This window comes from Hemicordylus capensis, chromosome 1 (assembly GCF_027244095.1).
Source record: "Hemicordylus capensis ecotype Gifberg chromosome 1, rHemCap1.1.pri, whole genome shotgun sequence".
Lineage (NCBI taxonomy): Eukaryota > Metazoa > Chordata > Lepidosauria > Squamata > Cordylidae > Hemicordylus > Hemicordylus capensis.
Genome location: NC_069657.1, coordinates 346,375,516 through 346,398,656, shown reverse-complemented (window position 1 = coordinate 346,398,656; position 23,141 = coordinate 346,375,516). Strand labels below are relative to the sequence as shown.

Genomic DNA, 23,141 nt, shown 5'->3' with positions numbered 1-23,141 from the left:
CCTGAATTTCATAGTTTGTACCTGAACTGATTATCAGATAAATGGTTAAAAAGGAGATCTGTTGATCAGACACTCACGTCCACTGCTGTCATATTTCTTTGGTTGATTGCAGATAATCTATCTGCTTCCCTAATTTTATTTGTTGCTTCTCTCAGCAGGTCGAGAGCATCATCAACTTTATATTGGTAATCTGCCAACTTTCCACTGACTTCATTCTGAAGCTCTTCTGTTTTCTTCCTAGGCTCTCCAAACAATTTATTCACCCTCTTCAAGAGGTCTTCTGCAGCTCTGCAAAACATTAAATATTGCATCATTAATAGGTCTATAATAATTCTATATGCTTATGACAGCATATATAGACAGCATATTTTAAAAATGGATTTAGATTACTTTGCAAACTGTTAAGACACACAGCAAAATGGTCTACATCAATGTTGGATGTTTATACCAATTTTCTGTTTTATGATATAGGAGGGTGCTGAAAGGCATCATCTCACACTGCGCAAGACAATTGTACATCTCTCCTGTATTCTACCAAAGAAAACCATGTGGTCTGACTCTGTGGAGTCAGGAGTTAACACTGACTTGAGGGCACAACTGTACTTCAAATCTCCCTGGATTGAAACAAATAGAAATGAACCTTATTAACTCTGGGAGATGGGCTCATTGTAAAATGATTACTAACTCTATGAGTCAACTCTTAAACTGCCATCCCAGATCTGTAGACCTGGACTCAATCCAATCTCTTCCAGGCTATGCAGGTTTAAAGAGAATTATCCTCACCTTCATACATTCCACCCTCCCATACCAGCTCCTTCAGATGGGATGGCACCTTCTCCATAACGTTAACATTAGACCCAATAGAGTATTTAAAAGACAGTATCATTCAACCTCTATTTGCAACAAAGACCAAGAGCAAAAACATTCCTGCTGAAAGTGACCTTGATGATAAAGTTGCTAAAGAAACACATTCTGGCCTTAGTAAATAGCCTGCAAATGACCTTGCTGAATCTCATCTTAGAGTTCACAGATCTGGGGAATTTACTTGTAACAGTTAAAAACAGGGACAGCCACTGACATGCCTCCTTCCCTGCTCAGAGTCTGAACCAACAGACAGCGACAATGACATGGACACCCTCCACCATCAGCCTTCACCTGAAGGTCACATAGTAGGGGTGTGCATGGAACTGGCTGGCCCAGTTCAGTTCGAGTCTGGACTGGACTTGAACCAGACCGGCCAAGTTCGGCCCCCATCAACCCCCCCCAGTCCAGGGGGGGTTGCAATTTAATAAATAAATAAATAAATAAATAAATAAATAAATAAATAAATAAATAAAAATACCTGTAGCCCCTTTGGGGGGCTTCCTGTAGGCAGAGAGCGGGGAGGTTCCCCTCCCCCCACTGGTCTCTGAAATCACCGCGGCCAGGTAAAAGGACTATTTTTTGCCCATCTGGGCCTCCATAACTGCACACGGTGGCCAGTTTGGCCACCGTCACGCATGCATAAATGGCCTCTGAGAGGCCTGGCATGGCCCACGGCCTCGCAGAGGTCATTTGCACATGCGGTGGCCATTTTGGAAATGATCAGTACATTTATCTGATTTTGCAGAGCTCGAAGACAGCAATTGGGACATCACTGAGGCCACTTGACCAGCTAATTCAAGGAGCAGGGATATCCCAGAGCTTGCCCAGCCCAAACCCAGGATTATGCTCCCTCCTGATGGTGAAGAGCCTCAAACGCTCTCATAGACACAGAAACCCCAAAAGAAGAGACTCCACGATCTAATCTAGCTCCAGCTCATAACCTCACTATGTAAACCTCCAACTGCTGCTGTATAGCTTCAGACCCTACAGACAGACACTGCTACCCCAGAGGAAAGGACCTCTAAATCATGCCCATCACCCCAAAAGCAGCAATCGCCACACACAAACCCCAGGGACACCATCTTGTCTGCTATGGGCCCTGGAATGTTGTTTGCCAATGATCCTGATTCTGAGGACATCACTGTAATCTCCCCAGTTTGTTTGCCTGAGATGCAGGAGCTGCTTGCTTCCTCTGTGGAGTCCGTATGCTCAGAGAGAGACTTGGCGGCCTCTGAGCTGAGAGCTCAAGTTTCCATGCTTCCACCATCCTCATGCCAGAATCATGACGATAACAATCTCCAGTTTCTGCCTGTGTCATTGGAAGTACAGCTCGAACGAGCTGCAGCAAAACCCTCAGAGAGACTATCCCCTCGACTGTGTGGCTCCCTGAACGCAACCCATCACTACCCCACTGGGAATCCCTACACTGGCGCCTGCCAATACCAATACAGACTGATATCCAAAAGACCAGCATAAGGTCTCCCTCCTGACCTGGAATATGGCCGGCTGGAACTCCAGCTATAGGGATGTCTCCTTCATCTGTAGCTCCATGCATGACATCATAATGGTACAGGAAAACCAGACATCCACAGACCTAGCACTTAGGGTTACAGCTCACACTCACTGAGAGGAGAAGCCAGAATGGGCAGAGGCAGGCCCATGGGTGGACTGGGAATGTTAGTTTCCACTACCCTGTGTGCATTGTCCACAAGACTTCCTTCATTCAAGCAACATAGCAATAGCAATAGCAATAGCACTTACATTTATATACCGCTCTATAGCCAGAGCTCTCTAAGCGGTTTACAATGATTTTAGCACATTGCCCCCAACATTCTGGGTACTCATTTTACCGACCTCGGAAGGATGGAAGGCTGAGTCAACCTTGAGCCCCTGGTCAGGATTGAACTTGTAACCTTCTGGTTACAGGGCGGCAGTTTTACCACTGCGCCACCAGGGGCTGTGGTCTATAAGGATAACATCTTCCTTACCAGGGTCCCTGTCAGGGTATCGGACCATACTGAATGTGTGTACTTGAGTTTGGGAACCAGGGATAGATTGGAACTTCTGTTGGTGTTGCTGCCCAGTGGAATCCCTTACTGAGCTCATGGACTTGGTTGCGGAACTCGCGTTGGAGTCTCCCAGACTCTTGGTGCTGGGGAACTTCAATGTTCATTTCGGGACCAATTTGTCCGGGGTAGCTTGGGAGTTCATAGCAGCTATGACCACTATGGGCCTATCCCAAGTGGTCTCTAGACCGACACATACTGCAGGTCACATGCTTGATTTGGTCTTTTACTCTGATCAGGGTGGTGTTCTGTGGGTGAGGACTCCTGTGATTTCCCCATTGTCATGGACGGACCACCATCTGGTTAAGGTTGGACTTACAACCACTTCCCACCTATGCAGGGGCAAGGGGCCCATTAGAATGGTCCGCCCGAAGAGGTTATTGGATCCACTAAGATTCCAAGAAGACTTGGAGGGATTTAATGTTGGCTTTGCTGGTGATCCTGTTGATGCCCTGGTTGAGAATTGGAACAACTTGCTCAGTAGACACGATTGCTCCCAAGTGTCCCCTCCGACCCGCTTCAAATTTGGCCCCTTGGTATACGGAAGATCTACGGGGGCTGAAGCAGCAAGGTAGGTGAGTGGAGCGCAAGTGGAGGAAAACTCAACTTGAATCTGACAGATTGCGACATAGAGCACATCTAAAGATCTATGCTCAGGAAATACATGCGGCAAAGAGGCAGTTCTTTTCTGCCCGTATTGCCTCTGCGAGTTCACGTCCAGAGGAGTTGTTCAGGGTTGTGAGGGGACTAGTATCGGCCCCCCCACTAAAACCAGAATTTGGAATCATCAGTTACCCGCTGTGATGTGTTTAAAGAGTTTTTCGCAGATAAAATCTGTCGGATTTGGGCTGACCTAGATGGAGACTCCACAACTAATTTGATGTCTGAGCTGGAGGTGCCCAACAACTCCTCTTATGTGATTCGACTGGATCGGTTTCAGTTTGTGACTCCTGAGGATGTGGACAAGCTGCTTGGATCGGTGAGGCCTACCACTTGTTCTCTTGACCCTTGTCAAATATGGCTTGTTTGATCTAGCAGGAAGGTTGTTGTAAACAGCTTGGTAGAAATCATAAATGCTTCTCTAAGGGAAGGCAGGATGCTTCCTTGTCTTAAGGAGGCAATCATTAGACCTCTTCTAAAGAAGCCTGCATTAGATCCCTCAGAGTTGAGCAATTATAGGCCTGTTTCCAACCTCCCATGGCTGGGCAAGGTAATTGAGAGGGTGGTGGCCTCTCAGCTCCAGTCGGTCTTGGAGGAAACTGATTATCTAGACCAATTTCAAACTGGGTTTTGGGTGGGCTATGGGGTGGAGACTGCTTTGGTCGGCCTGATGGATGATCTCCAATTGGCAATGGACAGAGGAAGTGTGACTCTGTTGGACCTTTTGGATCTCTCGGCGGCTTTCAATACTATCGACCATAGTATCCTTCTGGAACGTCTGAGGGGTTGGGGGTGGGAGGCACTGTTTTACAGTGGTTTCGCTCCTACCTCTCAGATAGATTCCAGATGGTGTCAACTGGAGACTGTTGCTCTTCAAAATCTGAGCTTAAGTATGGTGTCCCTCAATGCTCCATACTTTCTGCAATGCTTTTTAACATCTACATGAAACTGCTGGGAGAGATCATCAGTGGATTTGGAGCTGGGTGTTACCAGTACGCTGATGACACCCAGATCTACTTCTCCATGTCAACTTCTTCAGGAGCTGGCATATCCTCCCTAAATGCCTGCCTGGAAGCAGTAATGGGCTGGATGAGGGAGAATAAACTGAAGCTGAATCCAGATAAGACGGAGGTACTTATCGTACGGGGTCAGAACTCTAGAGACAATTTTGATCTACCTGTTCTAGATGGAGTAACACTTCCCCAAAAGGAACAGGTTCACAGACTGGGAGTACTTCTGGATTCACACCTTTCCCTGGTTTCTCAGGTTGAGGTGGTGGCCAGGGGTGCTTTCTATCAGCTCCGGCTGTTATGCCAGCTGCTCCCATTTCTCGAGATCAATAACCTCAAAACAGTGGTACATCTGTTGGTAACCTCCAGACTTGACTTTTGTAATGCGCTCTACGTGGGGCTGCCTTTGTATGTAGTCCGGAAACTTCAGTTGGTTCAGAACGCAGCAGCCAGGTTGGTCTCTGGGTCATCTCAGAGAGACCATGTTGCTGCTTTACTCATGGAGTTACACTGGCTGCCAATAGGTTCCCAGACAAAATACAAAGTGCTAGTTATAACTTACAAAGCCCTAAACGGCTTAGGCCCTGGGTATCTAAGAGAGTGTCTTATTCATTATGAGCCCCACTGCCCATTGAGGTCATCTGAGGAAGTCCGTCTCCAGTTACCGCCAACTCGTTTGGTGGCTACACAGAGACGGGCCTTCTCGGTCGCTGCCCCGAGATTGTGGAATGCGCTCCCTGCTGAGATATAATCCTCCCTATCTCTGGCAATTTTCAAAAAAACACCTGAAAACCCATCTTTTCAACCAAGCTTTCTCAGATTCCTAAATTTTCAGGGTTTTAATATCTGGTTTATTTTAAAATTAAAAACCCGGTTTCGGGGTTTTTAATCACTGTAATTGTTTAATTGTTTTAAAATGTTTTAAAATTGTTAATTGTTATGTAGTTTTTTAATGTGTTTTAGCTCTTTACTGTTTTAGTGGTTTGTTTTAATTGTAAACTGCCCTTGAGCCATTTTGGAAGGGCGGTATATAAATAAATAATAATTGAAAAATACTCCACTCGCGACTTAGTCTCTCTGTATGCAGCCTTCACTGATCTCAAGTCCGCTTTCGACTCCATCTCACCATGACGACAGCCCAAAACTATGGGAAAAACTAGAAGCCTGTTTGATTGACCAATGCTTGCTATTTCTCATTTGTACTTTGTATGATGACACATTCCTGAAGGTTAGATGCAACCCTCAAGAACACTTATCTAATGATGTTCTGGCACATTAGATGAAGGGCATCATACAAGGTTGCATACTCGCTCTTCTCCTATTCAATTTCTACATAAATGATTTGGTGAGCCACCTAAGCAGACTTCCACCCCCCACCCCACCCCAAAGCTGGCAGAGAAATGTATCTCCACCCTGCTCTATGATGATGCAAGGTTATCTTCTCAAGGATCCCCATGGGACTCTGAGGACCTTTATCTAATACCGCCCCCTCCCAAAAGACCTACTGGAAATAAATTACCATAAAACCAAAATCATGGTCTTCACTAAGAGACCTAGAACACATTCCTGGCATATAAAGGGAAATCACAATGACCAGGTCTCGTCCTTCAAATACCTGGTGGTGGTTTTCTCTGCTTCTGGGACTTGGAAGGCCCATGGTGGCTATGCTGCTCAAAACGCTCAGAAAAACACCACTGACATTCTAAAATTATTCCAATCAAAAGGAGGCCAATACATACCCGCAGCCCTTAAGTTATTTGAAGCTAGGTCGATGGCACAGCCTCTATACAGTGCCCAGCTTAGCCCCTTCTAACTTTGCCCCCCAAACTCGTCCAGTACAAATTCCCAAGAGCAGTACTGCAAGTCCCCCATAGTGTCTCTAATACCGCTCTACAATTGGAAGCAGACCCGGTGAAAGTGGAGGTCAGAGTCTGGCTGTCCATACTCAACTACTGGCTGAGATTATCCCTCTCCGCAATGAGCCTAGCCCCCTCAACATTGATGGATGGCTTCCAATCCGCATGGAAGTGATTACTATCTGTGAAACTATCTTTTCTTGGACTTTCTCATCCCCACCTACTTTCCTTGGGTTACGAGTGGGCCAGGACACATCAAACGGTGTGTAATGGACACATAACGCCAAACTGACCTAGATAGGTCCCCAGACTCTCTTCTCTCTGAAAGTCTAAGGTACATAACAACACCTGCTGAAGCCCCACTACTTGAAAGGTCAGGACGCTCAGGCCAATACTAAGTCTCCCTATTATTCTCAGGCTGTAATCCATCTATAACATACAATGTTGCAAAGTTATGCACAGCAGCATGCAGAATTCACCAGGGTCTGACCACCAGCAAGAACTAACTTCTTCAGTCATTCAGCCCTACTGCTTTTAAAATCTTAATTTATCTTCTACAGATTTTAGCACTGGAGCAATTTATAGTTTATAGCATGTAACTTTCTACAGCATTTCATAGATTTTAGCCCTACCGTGACTTTACAGTCACATGCTACTGTTTTGGAAATTTTATAGCTCTTTACAGACATTCATAGATTTTAATTTTATAGTAATTTCATAGTAACTTATGCTACTAGGCATAGACTATTGCTTTTATCTGCTTTTAATGCCACCTGTTACATGCTCCTTTTACCTTGTGCTGGTCTGAGACCGTAATAAAAACAAATAGTACTCTCAGCTAACCATTATCTGGCAAGTGTCTTCAAAGCTACAAATCCTGACTATATTGACAGTAGAATGTGAGGATCCCAATGCAAACAGTCTGGCTAGGTGAGACATTATTGGCTGCTATACATAAGGATAATGTTCCTGTGTTGATAAGATACTACCTTCTGGCAATTCTGAAGCAGAAAATGAAATCCTTATTATTCTGGTCTCTTAATTTGAATGGCCTGGAATCTCCACTGATATTTCAAATTCCATTGAAGTCTGAATTGATTGCTCATGTTCCTTAGTCTGAGCTACTAACTCATCTGCTAAGGCAACTTATACTTGTGAATTTACAACTCACTCTAACTCATCTTGGGCTGCTTCCTCTTGAACATCTAGTTTTCTCTTCCTGAGCTCTGCCATCATTTTGTCAACATCACTCTTTAATTCTTGAAGGCTTTTCTCCAGGGTCTTGTCTGGGATTCCAAGGGTTTCATTCAATCTTATAGCAGTAACATTTGCAGCTGAAGAAAGGAAGCAAAATATAGGTGTCAACAGAAGAAAATGATCATCACTTTTATTAAGTAGGCTGCAATTTGTGGTGGGTGCTCTGAACTACATGTTTTCTAGCATATTCTTGACTGTTTAGGGAGAGACCATAGCTCCCTGGGAAATGTATTGAATTTATTTAACAGCCATGCACCCCACCAATACAGACCGGGAAGGCAGCATTTTTGGGGTGGGGTGTCTTTGACTTACCACTATCCGAATCTGCATCATCCTTGCCCAGCATGGCTGAAATATAGTTTGGCCATATAGTAGCTTCATCTCACTTAGGTATACAGGGATGGGTTGTATAAAATCTGAGAGACATATTTATTATTTGGCTTTTGAAAGCTATTTTTCACCTTTCTTGTTTTAATGAACCGTTTTCAAGTCACAACACAAAAGATAGCAAGCTTTGCTACAGATATATCTTAGCACTGAAATAAATTAGAGGCAAGGAAATTCTCAAAACAGAGTTCTTATTCTAATTTCCTTCCATAATATTTTCAAATTAATAATAATTTACAACTTGATTTCTTCCCCATCCTCAAATTATGGATCATGTTGAATGTGAAAAAACAAGGTGTTAAAAAGAATAGAACGGACAATTAAAACAATTCCCTTAAAATTACCAATAAGCTTTATTTATATTTTTAAAGCCAAATCACAAAAGTAAAACTTGAAAATGTTTGCAAGTCAAACATTTCATTCTGTTTTGCTAACCACACTTCTTTTTCTGCTAAAGTAATGGATTCTTTAGAGATTGACATTTTGAATATAATTTTAGGGAAATTTGGGGACAAACAACAGCTAATGAAAGATTTGGGGCTATTTTCAAAGTCTGTTTGTTAAAAGTTATCATTTTTTCAGGTAGATTGAAAAACAAATTATTTTGGAATTGATTAATGATCTTTGGTTAGAGCAGGAAGTCATGAGCATACAATAAACATAAATCATTGTATGGTTAGTACATAATCAATGTTATTATAAATAATATGTCAGATAATCTCAATGTAAGACTTGCTATACCAGCAAAAAGAGAAATCACCAAAAAGGATGCTACAACAGCACATGGCAGTTTAGTGTGGAGATGCTAATTTAGCAATATCTAGTTTCTCTAAATGTAACTGTGATCTTTACGAATGATATTCAGCACTGGGGGGAAATTACCAGGCTGAGACATTAGTATTAATAGATACTCTGGCTGACCACCTAACTAACGAAGCAAAGATGCAGAGGAAGTTTTCCCCAGTACCACAGAGTGTGTTGAGGTAGGAGATTTTTGCTTAATTTCCCTGACTCTGGAAGTGCTCTGGGTCTTTCAAGACTATGTCCCTGAGGGTCATGCAGTCCTTAGGGACATATCTTTGGAAGGTATAGAACACTTCTGGAGGCAGGGGGAAATGAGCAAAAATTGCTCCCTCCCGCTATGCATGTATACTGTGATAGTAGAGCAGCCTCTGGCTGCATTTAGAGCAGCCTCTGGCTGCATTTAGAGCAGCCTCCTGCTGCATCCTCACTTGGTTAGTTGGGATGTCAGCCCAAAATTTTAAATTTTAAAGGAAGCCTCCATAAGTCAAGAAACAATCTTTGGGTGAAACAATCTCACCCCTGCTAACTTGGCAAAGATAACCTTTTAACATGGTGATTCTCTTTATTTAGCAGGGGGAGAGTAACTGGCCCTATCCACCCCTAGCACAGTACCTCCAGTGACTGCTGCTGGTGTCTATCTAATATTCTTTTTAGACTGTGAGCCCTTTGGGGACAAGGGTCCATCTTAATTTTTGTTATTTCTCTGTGTAAACTGCCCTGAGCCATTTTTGGAAGGGCTGTATAGAAATCAAATAAATAATAATAAATAATAATAATGAAAGGTAATGTAGTACAGCACTCTTGTATGGGGTATAACACCAGGTAGGTCTATATAGAGAAGCAACAATCCTTCTAAAAACAGGAAACTATTCCATATAGTATAAAAGGAAATTGAAAGGGTGGGAAAATTGAAAAGAGGAGCTTTCTAATCCCCTAGGAACTGCTTGGTCTTCTATAAAGAAACTTTTCTCACATGTTTGTAAACCATGACTACAAAAAAAAAGAGGGCATGATCCAATCAAAATTAAGTATAAAGGTCCTATCGATTTCAATGGGACAATTAAACATGGGCCTTCTCTTGTTGAAATTAATGGGACAGTGTTTTACTTTAGTTGGATCATAATCTATTTAATGTGTAAAATGTGCTAGCCACAGTCCTTGAAATTCACTTAACATTCAAAATGTATTGGCTCATATACTAACATCGCATGATTTTTCTGATCTCCCCCATCCTTCTGATGGCCCTGATGCTCTCCAAAAATAAATCTCAGAAAAAACACAAGTCCTCTAGCTGCAAGGACATAGCAAGGCTATTCAAATGGACATGTGTGAATAGTGGATCGGGGAGGGGGGGGGAGAGGCATGCTCCTGCTTACCTTACTCTCAGACAATTGCTGGTGATGTCTTCAGCATGCCATCATGTGCCTATACAATCCGCACTGCTCCTGGCAGCTCAGATCAACAGAGGCCAGGACTCATTTTCCTGGTCTCCAAATACCCCACAAGGCACTGCGTGATGCGCAGAGTGCCTTGTGGGATTCTCCCATCAAACAGGCACTCTAGGCATCCATCTCTGTGTCTGCTCAGGCTTCAAGCAGCCCAAGCAAACACACAATCCCGGCAACGGGGTTAAGAGCATGCTTATGCCCTTAACTTCGGCTATGAGCCAGGGGGAAAGGCAGGGTTAGGCTTGGGCGGGTGGAGTGCCAGAATCGGGAGTGATCCCGGCACTCCACATGAGCAGCCTAACCCAGGCTGGGCTGCCCTAGCCTGTGTTAGGCTGCTTGTGAGAACAGCCTTTATATCTCTCATCAAGGACTCAGCTCTGCTGCATCCTCAGACTGCTGCTGTGGATGTCAGCCAGTGACTTACAAACAATGCATTAGGAATTAGGAAAGGAACAGTGAACAGCATAGTTGTATCACATGCTTGCCTAGATCAAGCAAGGGGTCATTCCATTTCTGTATCTCTGACTGTATTAGGAACCAGAGGTGTCATATGCAGAGTTTCTCCCTTTTCAGTTCAACTGCTAGGATATAGAAACCCCTTCAAAAAGCAGTAATTGTACCCATTGTCTATTTGGAAGTGGGAACTGGGGACTGATTAAATCCTTTCAGTATCCATATCCTTGAACTGTCAGTCAGCACAATTACTGCTTGTTGAAGACAGTTTTGTGTGTGCACATGTAACTGCTGCGCAAGCACACAGTTGCATGACAGATGACAGAAACTGAACACTGCAGGCAGTTCTGACTGCCCCATTAAAAAAAAAATAGAGCTGGAAAAGAAAAACAGAAGAGAATAAAGAAGGCTCGGTTCAGTTCAAAGGTTGGTACCAGTGCAATTCTATCTTTTTTGCCCCTCCAAAAAATGTTGCTTGATACCATCTAGTTATGGCTTCCAACTACACTTTGAAGTTCAGAGAATCAAATTCTTTGCAGGGGCATAGCTGCTCAGAGGATATGTATGGCTAGCAGTCATTTGCAGCTGCTAAGTAGCAGATGTTCATTAACAGCAAGTAGTAATGCATTTTAAAGCCATTTTGAGAAATTAAAGAGGTACTCGTAATGCACCAAGCCGAACACTAAAACGACGCAGGGCTTTTTCCCTCCCAAATGAAAATTTTACTGCCTTGAAAATAAACAACAGTAAAGCAGAAGTTGCCCATTAGTTATTTAATCATAATAGCTATTCTTTCAAGGACTAGAACATTCCTACAGGAACACATTCAATTTCTTGCTATACTGTGCTCATAATTGCCAATCCACTAACAGTTGTAACAAACTGCACCCCACAGATTTCAGGAAGTCTGCAGCTATTCGGCTGCAGTTTCTCTAATTTAACTCGTTTAAGTCCAGCGCGATTTCTTTCCGCTCATGACCTGTTGGTCAATGTTTTGTGTTCTTATTCCTAAAATGTGTAGCTTCACTTTCCTTGAGAAGCTATTGGCATGTTTTCCCTTCTCCAATACCTTTTGCAGCCTGGAGGGTACCCTTGATGAACTGTCCAAGCCTCTTCGCTCTCTCATTAGTCCTCTCAGCATCCTGTCCAGTTTGCTCCCCATCTGCTGTCACCTTGGTCGCCTGGCGATACAGATTAAAGGAAAGTGTAATTAATGAACATGACAAGGAGATACTCCATCTGTCTGAATCTACTTGGAAACCTTACCTCAAGCAAAAGGCAATCAATGAATTATTGATCAGATAGACTGGAAGTGACACACACTCTTCCGAAGTACACAATTACGTTTTATTACTTCTACCATTAAAAAGGAATTAGAGGCTTTCTGCTTGGTTCTTGGAAACATGTGGAATATCAGGACACAAAGAGATACTGGATGAGGTTATTGTTTTACTTCGTTCATAGATATCCTTAAAAAATGTAATGCATAATCTATAATGAAAGCACTGAAGGCCCACTGAAATTATGAAACTTTAAGGGTTTAATTAGGCACTTCAGCTGCACAAATTTCAGTACTTCACAGTATTGCTTATTGAAGTGCCTGTACATACTTATTTACTTTCAGGTATTAAAAAATTGGTCTTATGAAAACTATTATTTCCATTTCCCATATATTTTACTACTTAGAAGTAAGGATATAAAATGACATAGCAACTGTACTTCACTGTAGCTATTTGGACTGGTTATTCTATATCAGGGGTAGGCAATCTTCTCCAGCTGTTGCTGAACTACAACTCCCATCATCCCGAGTTGCAGTTCAGCAACAGTTGGAGAGCCCAGGTTATCTACCTGTATTCTAGATGATTATGGATGATTGTTTACCAAGGGAACAACAGTATGCATGTTGCCAGTTCATAAGCTGGAAATCTGTACTGTCTTGCCAGATGGTGAGAAAAATCCTAGTGCGCTGCTGTTTATGATCAGAAGTCCAGAAAAAGTAGGGCTTGCATGCACTAGTAAGATTCTCCGCACTACTTGTCAAGACAGTACAGGTAATTAAATGCACATGGTAAGTGGCCATCTGTCTTCACCCTCTGCAATCAGCTGACCTTGAAAGCACAGGGTACACCGGATAGCTCAAATATTCCAAACTAGAGTATGACTGGATGCAGGCTAACACACCGAGACCTAAAAGTCAGACCAAGTGTGTGGTAGCATTTCTTCTAAGGAATTAGGACACTCAGAAGTGTCTTGAAGCCAACATTGCTCCTGGATGTCTAGGATGTGGCCAGTAGTGATTCTGCAAAGCTTCAGCTGGTGTAACAATTGCAACCATTCTAGGAGGACACCAATCCGGCCACTGTCTCACATGCCTTGGTCATAACCAACTTAGATGACTACAATACATTCTATGTGAGGCAGCTCTCACCTCCATCCAGCATCCTGCTCTCCAAATATCCACCTCTCTAATCATATTACAAACTACCCACGCCACTGCCCCTCCCCACATTAAATTCCTACACTGGCTTATTGTCTGATCCAGAACAAGCTCCTTGCCCTTACCTTCAAAGCCCTCCATGGCCTTGCCTCACCTTATCTTGGCACATTCACATGCTGTTATACTCCTGCCTGTGACCTTTACTTCTTCAGCTCCACCACCTTCAGCCATCTGAAGGTCTCCTACTCCCTGAAACAACTCAGGCCTTAACCCATCCTGTCCCTTATGCCTGGAACCTTCCTCCCAGATCATCTGCCTCCTTGCTTACTTTCTTCAAACCCTTCCTCAAAACTCACCTTTTCCATGAAGCCTTAATGCATCCCCCTGGTCCCATGCCCTATTACGATGACACTGAAGTATGTGTACATGAAATAATTGAATACTAGCTGATCCGGTGCTGAGCTTCTGCGCCCCTAGTTCTCCCTGTCTCTCCTCCACATCTTCATCCCCCCCTGCCTCCCTTCAGCCCCCGTCCATTCTCCTTTCACATGCCTCCCAGTTTGCTTTCCCTCTCCGCCAGCCCGCCGGTGGCACTTTCCCTTGCCAGCTGGCCTGGTCGGCACTTTTCCTCCCCAGCTGGCCCTCTGCTGCCATTTTCTCGCCTCGTCCCTGTCGCTATCCAGGCAGCTGCTCACAAACTCTTGCGAGAGCTGACACACATGGGATTAGCGATGGGTACATTTAAGAGAATTAAATATATAGATTCTTCTCTTATTTACCCTGTTTCCACTCTTCCACTTCCTCAGTTCTTTCCTTTTTGTCAATTTCTAGGTTGCCAACCTCTAGGTAGAGATTTGTCCTCTCATCTGTTGTAAAGTGCCATACACATGGGTGGCACTAAATTAAAAAAAAAAATTACGGGCAGAAACTGCAGCTGGTGCATAATGCTGCTGTGAGAGTACGGACTGGCATGTTATTCAGAGTATGCTACCCTGTGGCAATTTGATCTGTGTTTTGGGGCTCCTGGTTAATTTCTGAACCCAATTCAAAAAGTGCTAGTTATTACCTTTAAAGCTATTAAAAATTTGGGACCAGGATATCTAAAGGACCACCTGCTATGATCACTGGGTGAGACACCACTATCAGGGGTGCAACTGCTAAGTACATAGGAGCAGAGCCTTCTTGGTTCCAGTGCTCACGTGATACAACTCCTTTCCTCACATTGCTTCTCCTTTGACCTTTAGAAAAGTATTAAGACTTTCTGTTTCACCTAATCTTCAGTTGTCCCCTTGTTCTGAGGCCCTCTTGCTCTCTTGTTTACTGCGTTCTTTGCTGCTATGTAGCTTTTTTTTTAAAAGTAATTTGAATGATGTTTTTATTGTTATATTTTCAAATAGATGTAAGCTGCTGGGGAGGGGGATCTTCTGGCCAAAAAGCTGTTCTAAAATTCTAATAAAACAAAATAAATATTCTGCAAGGCACCACCTTTCTAGAGCAAAACTTCACCATTGCTGAAATCAGTTCCAAATTTTCTTTGCCACTAGATGGCACACTTTATATTAATATAATTCTCTCCATCTGATTAACTAATGAAATTCCAATTTCTGCATAGTTCAGACTCTTTACTAATAAAAGGAATAACAAACAAAGGTGTCATCTTGAGAGGATTTTACTGCCTACAAAATAAAGGCATTTTTAATAACAGATTTCCCCCCTCCTCCCTTCTAAATAAAGTTTGCTTGATTGGCTCTAAGTCATAACTACGATTTGATTTTAACGCAGTATTTTCTCTATCTTTCTGTGCCTCTGTTGGATTACAAACTGGAATAAACCAAAGGGCTTTTACATCTACAGGAAAAACAAATAGTAATGGAAATTTTTAAAAAGACAAATTACACAAAAATAAAGTCCTTCTATATCTTCCTTTGGTACTTTATAACTTAATATAAGCAAAATAAAGATTTTTTGTGAGAAATAAATAGATTTTGTTGCCATTGCTTATTCTGTTTTGCTGACTGTTTATAGAGTTACTGGCTAGAGAAAGAAAGAGACACAAAACTGGTGGTACCTTACAGTTAATGGAACCAGCCTCTTCCACATAACTAATTATAGGTTTCAAAATACACAGAAATCACCACCAGGTGTTTTTCACACTGGGCTTTTGAAGCCCTTTAGTTCGTATCTCCTCTGGAATGAAGATATTTATTTAGCATCTCCTCCGTTTACATATCGGGCAGATTTACCCCCAAAGTCCCTGTGAGCTATCAGGGAGTACTTCACACACATTTCGGGTGTGGTGTAGTGGATAGAGTGCTGGACTAGGACCGGGGAAACCCGAGTTCAAATCCCCATTCAGCCATGGTACTAGCTGGGTGACTCTGGGCCAGTCACTTCTCTCTCAGCCTAACCTACTTCACGAGGTTGTTGTGAAAGAGAAACTTAAGTATGTAGTACACTGCTCTGGGCTCCTTGGTGGAAGTGCGGGATATAAATGTAAAAATACTACTACTACTACTACTACTACTACTAATAATAATAATAATTTTCACTGTGTATTAGAGTGTAGCCTGATTTATAACTGGAATTTAAAAATCCACTTTTTGCATTGTTTTTTGGGGACACCTTCAAGTTCACAGTAAAGCCTGGCAGTAAACTCGGGGTAAAGCTTGCTGTATGAAGAACGCCCAGGCAGAATGAGAAGTGGCAATGGCTCTCTCATCTGTTGACTCCACAATATGACCTGTAACATACTAGAAACAGCTATGGCCTGTAAACAGCCAGAGTGGTAGGCTTTTCTCACAATAATACCATGCCTGGACAGAGCTTGCAGCAACAGTAACATTGGACCAGGGGCATAGCAAGGTTGGAGGGGGCCCAGAGACAAGATTTTAAAATGGGCCCCTCGCTGATATACGCACACAAACACACTTCACAATATATCGTGCACTCACACTCACATCCCCATTATGAATATGGTGAATATCTAGTTTACATTGAATCTAGTTTTTTTACTCTCTGCTCCTGCCAATCTCCAAGAGACTCAACATAATTCATAGGGGGTGCAACATGGGCGGGTGGGGAGTCATGTGATGTGCCTCTGGTGGGGCCCTCGAGGCAGTGGGGCCCCAAGACAACTGCCTCCCCTTGCCTAATGGTAGCTACGCCCCTGCATTGGACGTAGAGGTGGGGGCTCCTGCAACCACCCTGCCAGCTTCCCAAATGACCATCCAGGCAGCTGGCCAGGACTGTCATTTGAGAGGCCAGAGGGGCAGCTGCCAGTATGTCTGATGTCACCATTGCTGCAGTGACCGCCATCATGGTCTTGTAAAGGGGAATATTGTACTTGTAAAGGAGAATCATAGCTGCAGCCAGTCTGCAATGTCATTTGGGAGGCCAGCGGGGTGGTTGGAGAAGCCCCTTCTGCCACCTCCGATGTCTCCATCACCACAGCAGAGCTATACTCCTGAGTATACCCCGGAGGTGGCGTGTGCACAGAGACCCAAATTGGGCCACAGCTAGCCCGGACTGTCTTTTGGGAGGCCAGCAGGGTATTTGCAAAAGCCCCCGCCACCGCCTCCAATATCTCCACTGCCATAGTAGCCACCATCGCCCCCAGGGTTTCAATTGAAGGTTTTTAAAAGCCTTTCACCCATTCCCTCTTCTTAGGATAGGCAGTCCCCTGTACTTGTAAAGGGGACTCCTAGCTGCAGCCAGCCTGGACTATCATTTGGAAGGCCGGTGAGGTGGTTGGATGAGCCCCTTCTGCTGCCTCCGATGTATATGCTACCGCAGCAGAGCTATACCTCCAAGTATACCCCCAAGCTGGCCTGGAGGTATACTTGGCCTGGGGGTATACTCAGCCAGCTTGCGGGCCAGACCAGAACTGGATCCAGATCGATCGCGCAAAAGCCACCAGGGGCAGCTCGAATCCAATCTGGATTCAAGCTTAACTTAGATAACCAATTCTGTGCACATCCCTAGCAGCAGCCTGTTACCACTGCAACCATAGACAGTACAGACCTTGCTGAAATCTTTTTCCCAACCCAGTCCTTTTCTCTCTTTTGTCTTGTATTTCATCCTTTACTAGAAAGAGTGGAACTAAAAAGCTCTTCTTCTTTTTTGACAGCCCATCCAATTGTGCTTCACCAGTCTCCATTACATAGAAAGGCTTACGTAAGTCTCTTGGAGAGAGGTAGCTTCCATAACCTTTCAGACAATCCATGGCTTCACAACCACATGAGAGCTGGAAAAAGTCCAAAGGAACATGAAGAAGGCCCATTCATGAATGAGTGTTCCTCATAGTTGCAGCCCTCTATGTAGCTCTTTCTGCCTTCTCTGTCCCTACCAAAGCTCTAATACTCCACAATAGTCCTTCCCTAAAATCTCCTCCCTAGTAAATATTGCATCTTCAGGAAATTTGCTTCAGTTTCACCTCCCACCACTGCAACATTCTCTGTTCTACATACTCTCTCAGTCCATCTCTTCTTTGCGCAGGGAATCCAGTTACTGCCAGGTTGCCTTGCCACTTAAACTCATATCACTGATTTAATCAATAGTTAAACCTGTACTTCAATTGTTTCTCCCCCTTCTGGCTCCTTTCATTGGACTCTCTGCTCACTCATATCTCCCATTCTAAGATTTATCTCACTTCCTACTCTCTATTGCCTCTACACCCCAAAAAGCATTAGCATTGATTTCTGATATTCTTGGTGGGTAGGACATGGTTAACTTTGCTTGGTCAGTGGAGACTGATAGTAGTTCCTATGTTTCCAAAAAAGCTTGTGCTCAGAGTCCACATCTCTTTTCTAATCAGACCAATGGTGAGAGAGTAGGCGATGAACCAATGCCTTGCCAGCAGAAGGCCTGAACAAAGCTGGCTCGGACGAAACCTAGGCACTTTTGGAAGAGCAGGATTGGGGGCAGAACTCAAACAAGGTATGGCTTACCAAACCAAATTTTGTTTATAATTTGTGGGACCAATTCTGGCTTGGTAAATAAACCTAAGTTAAATACAGGTGAAACTCGGAAAATTAGAATATCGTGCAAAAGTCCATTAATTTCAGTAATGCAAATTAAAAGGTGAAACTGATATATGAGACAGACACATTACATGCAAAGTGAGATAAGTCAAGCCTTAATTTGTTATAATTGTGATGATCATGGCGTACAGCTCATGAAAATCCCAAATCCACAATCTTAGAAAATTAGAATATTACATGGAACCAAGAAGACAAGGATTGAAGAATAGAACAATATCGGACCTCTGAAAAGTATAAGCATGCATATGTATTCAGTACTTGGTTTGGGCCCCTTTTGCAGCAATTACTGCCTCAATGCGGCGTGGCATGGATGCTATCAGCCTGTGGCACTGATGAGGTATTATGGAAGACCAGGATGCTTCATTAGCGGCCTTCAGAAATTCTGCATTGTTTGGTCTCATGTCTCTCATCCTTCTCTTGGCAATGCCCCATAGATTCTCTATGGGGTCAGGTCAGGCGAGTTTGCTGGCCGATCAAGCACAGTACACTGTATACTTTTCAGAGGTCCGATATTGTTCTATTCTTCAATCCTTGTCTTCTTGGTTCCATGTAATATTCTAATTTTCTGGGATTGTGGATTTGGGGTTTTCATGAGCTGTACGCCATGATCATCACAATTATAACAAATTAAGGCTTGACTTATCTCGCTTTGCATGTAATGCGTCTGTCTCATATATCAGTTTCACCTTTTAATTTGCATTACTGAAATTAATGGACTTTTGCACGATATTCTATTTTTCCAAGTTTCACCTGTACAACTTGGCTATGCATAATGTCTGAATCAGCCCCCTTAGTTTCATAGAACTCCTGGCACTTTTATGGCTGCAAAAGTCATTATATGTTGAAAAAGAAACCAGCTTGCTTTCCAGATAAAGAGGGCATCACATGTTGGGGAAACCCTTGATTTTTTTTTTTAGATGTCTTATAATAAAATATAAAATTTTGGTAGAAAGTATGCCTCTGAATATCCTTTTCTATTAGCCATGACATACTAGCAGCAATGTACATTTGCACACCATTAACAGAATACTGCTTAACATTTTTTAAAAAGTACATTAATATTTTTTTAAATAATGTATTTAAAATATAATAATATATATATTTAAAAGCCCTTCAGGCAGCTTTTTAATTTTTTAATTTTTTGCCACTAATGGCCCATTCCTTCATTATGTCATACTATCCCTGAGAGCAGGTCGCACTAGCATGGCCACTGGGAAGTATCCACTTTATTAGCTCATTGCATGTTTCCTATATTCAGACATTGCCAGTATGGAATGGGATAGTCCCCTGGGGAAGTGGCATTAATATTGTTCTGGTAGCATAAGAATGGGTCTCAAAACACTGTTCTGAATCTGAATTCAGATATATCGCCTGAATCTGAATTCAAGATATACCCCATTACTCAGTGGGCTCACCCTTGTCCAAAGCTCATCCATCTCTGTCACAAGGCTATCCAAGTTCTTCTGTGCCAACTGAAGAAGCCTCTCTGGTGCTCTCTGAGGTGACAGTAAATGCTGTGGTAACACAGTGAAACATTTTATATTATGGATTTCAACATAGTCAGGAAGACACAACATTAAAGTACTCTCAGAATTCTCTTTTGACATTCATTATTTTCACTGCAGACATATCCAAAGCTGTTTATCTAACATATGAATGTGGTACAGCTTATTCAGTACCCTTTATGTGTACTACATAACTTATCAACTTAGAACCATTGTTTTACATTAACTGTACGTACTTCACTCCACCTATGCTTGCAATCCATTTCCTTCTATTCAAGAGAACAAACATTCATTACCACTGCATAGTTTACACAGTTTATCCAACCCAATAATTTATTGCAATAACTGTTTAACCAATGTAGCTGAAGTGGTTAAACCATTAATTCATCTTTTTCTCAAATCTAAGAGCAAAAATGTGTGTAAACTAAAGCTGTGATGCTTTTGAGTATACCTTTAATTCCTGTGTTGTATTTTCGAAAGAATAAAGCATTTTATACGGCGGATGAAGAGGGCCACTGAGATTGACACTCAGAGCCATCTGGTTTAGCTGATCCAAGTCACGGAGAAGGACTCCAGTGCACTCATCATCACAAACTGTAGGAAAGGACAATAAAGAATATTTATTCCTGCTAAATATTTGAGGCAGATGCTTGGTATTTGAACTCAGAAATATTTTACAGTGCATATAAAATTCTACAAAATATAAGGCCAGTAAACTCCAATAACTGGTGCCTTAAATTGCCATGATGCTGTAAAAGGAGGAAAACAAAGATGTGAGCAGCAGATGGGATATATGGGCATTTAATTGTCAACAACTTGATAACAGGACAATGCGATATACAATATTATGCATTATATAGGAAGTCAGTGGACATTGTGTTTTTACAGAGTCACAAGCATATTCCAGTTAAGAGGACCATCTATGTTTAGACAGGAAAATAGAAAGCAAGGGACACTTCTGAGATAGAACAGTGGATTTATGATTTACTGCTTTTGGATGCCTGTGGGGGAAAACGGCTTATTTAAAGAGAGAGGCTCCTGACAAATTTCAGGAAATTTGGAATCTGTTCTTGGAACTGCATGCATTGTGAAAGATACTTTTGCAAAAATTAATGGTCAGGGTGATTCTGTGAGAGTCTTTGCTTTTGGTTTGTTCTTTTTATGTTTTATTTTATTTTGTTTGTTTACCTAAAAGGGAGGGAGGGTTTTAAGAAATGGGATGGATATTTATGTATTATATAAAGTTAAGAGAAAGAAATATTGTACTATGCTGAAAGATGTTGTTTTGAATCAGTTATGTTTCTATATTTTAATGTATGTTTAAAATTGAGAGCAGAGATAAGGGTATCCCAATGATAAATGTAAAGACATCAAATTCATTCACATACACACACACACACACATACACACTAAACTTTTCAGTAGTGAATGAATGAGGACTAAGGAGTTAACTCAAATATGTAATGGAAGAAGTTGAAGCTTAAACTGGGTGGTGGGGGAACCATTTAAATGTTGTGGAGACAGGCATAAGAGTCAGCAAATAAGAGCAGCAAGAGATTTTTAAGACTGTAGGAGTCTGTCAGGTGACTTTTTTTTTTTTAAACTTCCATGCTTATATTTTTTACATAAAACATGAGTTGTATAACCGCCCTGAGCCATTTTTGGAGGGGCAGTATATAAATCAAATAAATAAATAAATAAAGGGCTGCAATCTGAATCCAATCAATAAACTTATCGAAAGGGAAACACAATGTGGTTCTTCAATTTCAGAAACAATGGTATCTCTTCTTTATTCAGTTCTGCAAGAAATAGAAGCTGAATGAGCAAAGAGGCACTTTTTAAAAAGTGGCGATTCTCTTTATTTAACAGGGGGAGAGCAAATGGGCCTATCCAACCGCAGCTCAGCGTTCCTCGAGTGGCTGTTGCTGGTGTCTACCTTTATGTTTCTTTTTAGATTGTGAGCCTTGTGGGAACAGGGTGCCATCTTATTTATTTATTTATATCTATGCAAACCACTTTGAGAACTTTGATTGGAGAGCGATATATAAATATTTGCTGTAGTAGTAGTAGAACCAAAGTTTTGGAGCTCCTATAATTTTATGTTCTATTTGGTTTTAATGTCACTTATTGATGGTAAATGGTTTGGTATTTGTTGTGTATGTATTATTGGTTTTAAATACATTTAATACATATTTTTAATAGAACCCAAAAGATAATAACAAAAACCTATTGCAAGATTTTTCAATTTCATGGGTAGAAATCCTGTTGCACATGATGGAGCCCATTAAATGAAAGAAACTTTTCCACCATCTCCGTGAAAATCTGTTCTGCCTACTTTCTATGATTGTCTCATTCTCAGATCTTTGCCCTCGTTGGCAAAGGAGCCCTGTCCACTAATACTGACAGGACAAACTTTCAAAAGCAAGCGAGAGACCTATGAAATCCAAAAGAAGTCTCCTGGCAGATCCAAGAGAGGTCATGGTCTTTGTCATCCAGCCTTTCCCTGTGACAATGATCCAGTGTGAGATAGAAAGCTTCTTGTGCTGAAAGAAAATGCTCACAGAACAGTCTGAAGAAACCATTTTCTCCAGACTCACATATGCCAGACATGAGAGGCCTAGTTTTCTTCACTGCATCATCTGCAAATCCTGGCCTCGACTAACCTCAGATGCTACCCAGATACTGCTGTAACAAAACACAAGCTGAACTTCTAAACACTTCAGCCAGATGCAGCACATAGTTGCTTGGTCATGTAAGAGTGCCAGTTAACATGTGACTGACTCCATTTTGGAAACTCTTTGAAACGGCTTGATAACAAAAAGCTCTTGGAATTATGTACATTTTGGGGATCTTGCTGGGCATTATACCTTATGTTAGGCACTACAAAAAGGGAGTTGCTGAAGAAATCTTGCATTTTTTAAAAAAATTCTCCTTGCCAATTATTAGAGGCATTTTTTCATTTATGAATCAAAGGCGCATCTTTTGAAAAATATTAAGTGTGATGGTAGATCAGCAGTTCACTTTTTTAGAGGGACACATCAATTGACTTTTATCTTGTTTGGGATGACAACTGTTGATTATAGCCCCAACGATGAAGAAAAGCTCCTTGGCTTTCTGTACAATGTTGTCACCATGACACAGTCAAATGCTCAAGTGACTTGTGACTAAGTACTAAGCCCCTCCACCACCATCCAATGATGGATGTGAGTACAGCTGATTTTATGTTTTATGTGCACCCAGGCCTTGCTGCTAGATCAAAGCTGCAGAATTGTGCACGTAGTACTCATTTGCACATAGAATTCCTCATCAAGTTAGGGATACATCTATGGAAACATGCTTCCATGAGCCTATGGTA

At 42.2% G+C, this 23,141-nt stretch overlaps 1 protein-coding gene across 12 annotated transcripts in view; it reads right to left on the bottom strand.

Moving 5' to 3' along the window:
- The window catches only part of LAMA2 (laminin subunit alpha 2), a 759,697-nt gene that overhangs the window by 125,278 nt on the left and 611,278 nt on the right, over positions 1–23,141 (bottom strand). For all 12 annotated transcript variants that reach the window (XR_008313916.1, XM_053286200.1, XM_053286222.1 and 9 more), the window contains 5 exons: positions 20,238–20,380; positions 19,697–19,795; positions 11,875–11,986; positions 7,628–7,790; positions 78–288 (listed from right to left, as the gene is read on the bottom strand). Coding sequence is in view for 11 of the 12 variants with exons in the window: in XM_053286200.1 (XP_053142175.1) it covers positions 78–288; positions 7,628–7,790; positions 11,875–11,986; positions 19,697–19,795; positions 20,238–20,380 (728 nt within the window). In the remaining variant the exon portion in view is untranslated. The remainder of the gene's footprint in view (positions 1–77; positions 289–7,627; positions 7,791–11,874; positions 11,987–19,696; positions 19,796–20,237; positions 20,381–23,141) is intronic.